We start from the raw sequence: 4156 nt of genomic DNA, 5'->3' as shown, positions 1-4156 counted from the left end.
TACTGTATCAGTGAGCTGGTGTTGAAATCATTAGTGGTCTGAGGGCTCCTCCTCTGGCAGTTTCATGTTACAAGTGTTCAGGCACTGAGGGGTTTTTGTTCAGGTCTACTGATGGTTTGTGTTACTGTGACTCTCTGGCACAGTAATACACAGCAGAGTCTTCAGGCTGCAGATTCTGTCCGTTTAGGGTCACTGTCTTTCTGGAAGAGTCAACACTGATACTGAACTTGTTTTTCAGTGAATCTTTGTAGTATGTTGTGTATCCATCAGCTGCCATTCCAATCCACTCCAGTCCTTTCCCTGCAGGCTGTCTGATCCAAGCTGTGTAGTAGCTGCCCACAGAATAAGAGACCTGACAGGTGATGGTCAGACGTTGACCTGGCTGCACAGTCACAGAGGCTGGCTGTGTCAGCTGTTCACACTTCACACCTGTTAAAAAGATTTTTTTGTAATAAATTGTCAAGCTATACTACAAAACAAGAACTGCAAACTTTGACAGATCCAGAGAGACTCACATCCAGCTGCCAACAGCAGCAGCAGCGCTGCAGAGAACATGGTTTTTGTTGAAACTGACGTGCTGTGAACTCCACGGACGGCCTGATGTGATGTTTTTATAGCTGAGTAATCAGGAAGATCACTGAGTTTGCATAGAAGCAAACATATGAAGCACCAGTGTTGGTCTGACTGGAGCCAATAGAAGAGTCTGTTTGGTGTTAGTATATCTGCAGAGTGAAAACAATAAGAATCATTTTCAACATTTTTACAAAGGTGAGAATTCAAATTAACATTTATATTAGAGTCACAATAATATGATGTGCAACCAAACAAAATGACTAACCTGGTGTGTTGCTTTCTATAAGTCATATTTCAGTGTGTTTGTCGACATCACGTTCATGATCAAATTCAAACATATGAGCACAGCTCTTGTTATGTGGTTGCTACTTTACTTTATTCATTTAGTTAACTTACTGTTCGAACATACTGTATTTGCTGCAAAAAGATATACAATGACAACAGCCGGTATCATGAAAGTAGTTTTAAATCTTAAGTTGGATTCTGCTGGTTTTCAGGTTTCAGTAAAATATATTTAACGGTTTCAGTGTGTGCAGATGTTGGGAGACAGACAAACAGAGAAACTAGGAGGCTCTAGAAGGAAACAGATGTTCAGGAAGTGAAACCTGAAAAACAAATTGCAAAAAACTAAACCCTTTAGTATGGATAAAACTAGGGGAGTCATGCATGCACTTGTTTTCTCTTTTTCTCAGAATTTTGTTCTGATGAAATGTAAGTTAAATATCAGTCATACATCATTAGTATTCAAATGTGTCTGTGTTGTATCATTTTGAATGACTTGACCTGAGGATATTATTGAAGTGAGAGAGTGCAGGGTCTCTCAGCCCAATGAGGTTTAAAAAAGGACAAAAAATGTGTCTTACTACAGGATTTGTGGTGGCTGAAATTCAGCAATCAGTTGTGTGCAGCCCTTTAAAAACAACTGATCTTCTCTCTCTCTGCGTGTGTGTGTGTGTGCGTGTGTGTGTGTGTGTGTGTTTAATGTGTGTTTAACAATGATATTTCTCAGGACTAGTTTCAGGACTTTGTATAATATATAGACTTTTTATATAATATAAGAATATAATGCAGGTCCAAATTTAATTGATTAATCAAACAAATATTTGTGATCAAACCATGTCACAGTGTTTCCCAACTGATTGGTCCTGGTCCAAAAGTGGGTCGCAACTTCACTCTGAATGGACCGAAAGGTCAAGTTTGTAAATAAACACACTTCATTTTGATGTACAGTGCATTCCCAGTACAGAGCATTTATTTAGTGTAATTAAGTGTCATTTCTGTTGTTTATTTTCACACATTAAGTTTTATTCCATTGTGCCCTAAGGCAGCATGTTGTTTACATTTCTTGAAATAAAAATTGAATATGTCTGGACCTTGAGCTAATTACTAAGCAGAAATCTGGACCCCATTGCTGGACCATTTAGGAACCACTGTCACATCATATAATAAAATATATCATTGAAAAAATAAATTTGAGATTTGTGTGTAAGATATGAATAGTATAAATACAAATCTAATGCTTTTCCTACACCAGCCTGAGCGATGAGTACTGTAGGTTTTTGTACAGCTGCTAAACCAATTTAAGTCACTGTGTGCGCCTCGCGCACAATAATAAACAGCAGAATCTTCAGTCTTCAGACTGTTCATCTGCAGATACAGCTGCTGTCTGCTGTTGTCTCTGGAGATGGTGAACTGACCTTGAACTGACTGAGAGTAGTAGATCTCACCACTGTCATATTTGATCATAGCAATCCACTCTAGTCCTTTCCCAGAAACATGTCTGGCCCAACTCATCCAGTAGCTGCCAAAGTCAAATCCAGAGACTGTACAGGTCAGTTTGTGAGATTCTCCAGTCCTTTTAATCACTGGTTCAGATTCTGTCAGAGTCTGACCATCAACACCTGTCAAGACAGCAAACCATCATGTGATATGTCAGAAACACAAATGTGTCAAATAAAGGTCAGGGAAAACCTTCACCTGCCCAGCAGATAGTTAACAGCAGCAGTCCTGTCTGATAGTCCATCATGTTAAACTGTGTGTCCACTGTCTTTTGTCCTCCTCCCTGCAGTTTGATAAGTAGAGCTGGAACACATCCAAGTTTTGCATTGACTCCTCCTTTCAGGGAACATGCAGCTGGACTGAAATCATGATGAAACTGGGGAATTATTGTCCAACAATTATGCCTCCAAGTCATCAGTTTTGACATTTGTGTGACATGTTTGAATTTGTGTAAAATGTAGATCAGTATTGACACCACAGCCACATTTGTTAATACACAAGGGCTCATTTTCGTTCAGACATGTGACACATTTAGACTCAAGGTTTCAGATTTCTAAAATTATAATTGATCTTGGTATCAAGGTTATGTTTCACATTAGACACTTTGAACATGATGTGAAGCACATTAGAGTATTTACAGAAATATAAATAAAATACAGTTTCATTGATAAACATCTACTTGCATTTCTGAAAATGTCTTTATTATCATCTCACCAAGTCATGCAGTTAAGCATTGTTTTAAATATATTTCGGGAGTATTTCACATTTATAATTTTTCGATGACCATGCCAAGTTTGCTTGGTGGTGAAATGTGTTTTGAGCTTGTATCCTGTTTCAGACTAAATTCATGCTTTGTACTTGTGATTTTTTTTTTTTTTTAACATTTGCAACTTACTATTAAATAATGTTACACTGGCAATCTAAGACTGAATAACATTTAGTTGAAATAACTCTGGGTATTATGTATAGAAATAGAAATCTAATGTGGATATAAAAGTGCTTTTGCAGATTGTTAGAAAACTCAGATGTCAGTAAGATCACATTGCTGTTCTGCTGCTCTGTGGAGGTTTTTGTGCAGCTGCTCCACTGTCTTCAGTCACTGTGTCTTGTCGAGCACAGAAATAAACAGCAGAATCTTCTGCAGTCAGACTCTTGATCTCGAGGTACTGAGTGCTGCTGGGCACATCTTCAGTCATAAGGAAACGACTTTGAAAGGAGCTGCCATAGCTGGCAGAGTTTGAACCTGTGTTCATCCACCCAATCCACTCCAGAGCTTGCCCTGGCCTCTGTCGTATCCAGTGCATATTATAGCTCGTCATGCTGTAACCAGATATAATACAGGACATCTTCACTGTCTCTCCAGGTCTCTTCACCTCAGAGGGGGACTGGTCCAGTTTGATCTCACTCCAAACTCCTGTAAGTAAATAAACACATTTTTATCATTATGAACCAAACTAATGAGTCACAGACCAGACATTTGCAAAAGCAGAATTGTTTTTTCTCACCATGAATGGAAACAATGAACAATAAACCCCACATTATTGTATTTTGCATTCTGTGATAAAACACTGTTTAGTGCTGTCTGATCCGAGAGTTTCCGAAATATATAAAACTGTCGCAGTGTTCTGCTACAAGTTTCTGATGGTGTATTTATAAGAAAGGAAGATTTTGCATAGACCTCCCTCTACAGGTTTATAAGAGAACATGTGACACATATGAATTTCCATAAGCAGAGGAACTCTACAGCAACAGAGGAAACTTTAGAATATTAAAGTCACGGCAACTAATTTCTGAACTGATGGAA

The 4156-nt window shown here is 38.4% G+C and overlaps 3 gene segments (V, D, J or C); all 3 read right to left on the bottom strand.

The window, feature by feature from the left end:
* Nucleotides 1-98: 98 nt before the first annotated feature.
* On the bottom strand, nt 99-572 carry LOC121963336. The segment is given in 2 exon segments: nt 99-429; nt 516-572. Coding segments are annotated over 2 exon segments (348 nt in total).
* A 592-nt stretch (nt 573-1164) lies between these two features.
* On the bottom strand, nt 1165-2600 carry LOC121963335. The segment is given in 3 exon segments: nt 1165-1178; nt 2163-2474; nt 2551-2600. Coding segments are annotated over 3 exon segments (375 nt in total).
* A 770-nt stretch (nt 2601-3370) lies between these two features.
* LOC121963333 lies at nt 3371-3959 on the bottom strand. The segment is given in 2 exon segments: nt 3371-3766; nt 3858-3959. Coding segments are annotated over 2 exon segments (426 nt in total).
* Between the last annotated feature and the right edge of the window lie 197 nt (nt 3960-4156).

This window comes from Plectropomus leopardus, unplaced genomic scaffold, assembly GCF_008729295.1.
Source record: "Plectropomus leopardus isolate mb unplaced genomic scaffold, YSFRI_Pleo_2.0 unplaced_scaffold10903, whole genome shotgun sequence".
Taxonomy (NCBI): Eukaryota; Metazoa; Chordata; class Actinopteri; order Perciformes; family Serranidae; genus Plectropomus; species Plectropomus leopardus.
The sequence above is the reverse complement of the archived record's forward strand: the minus strand, read 5'-3'. Positions and strand labels throughout refer to the sequence as shown.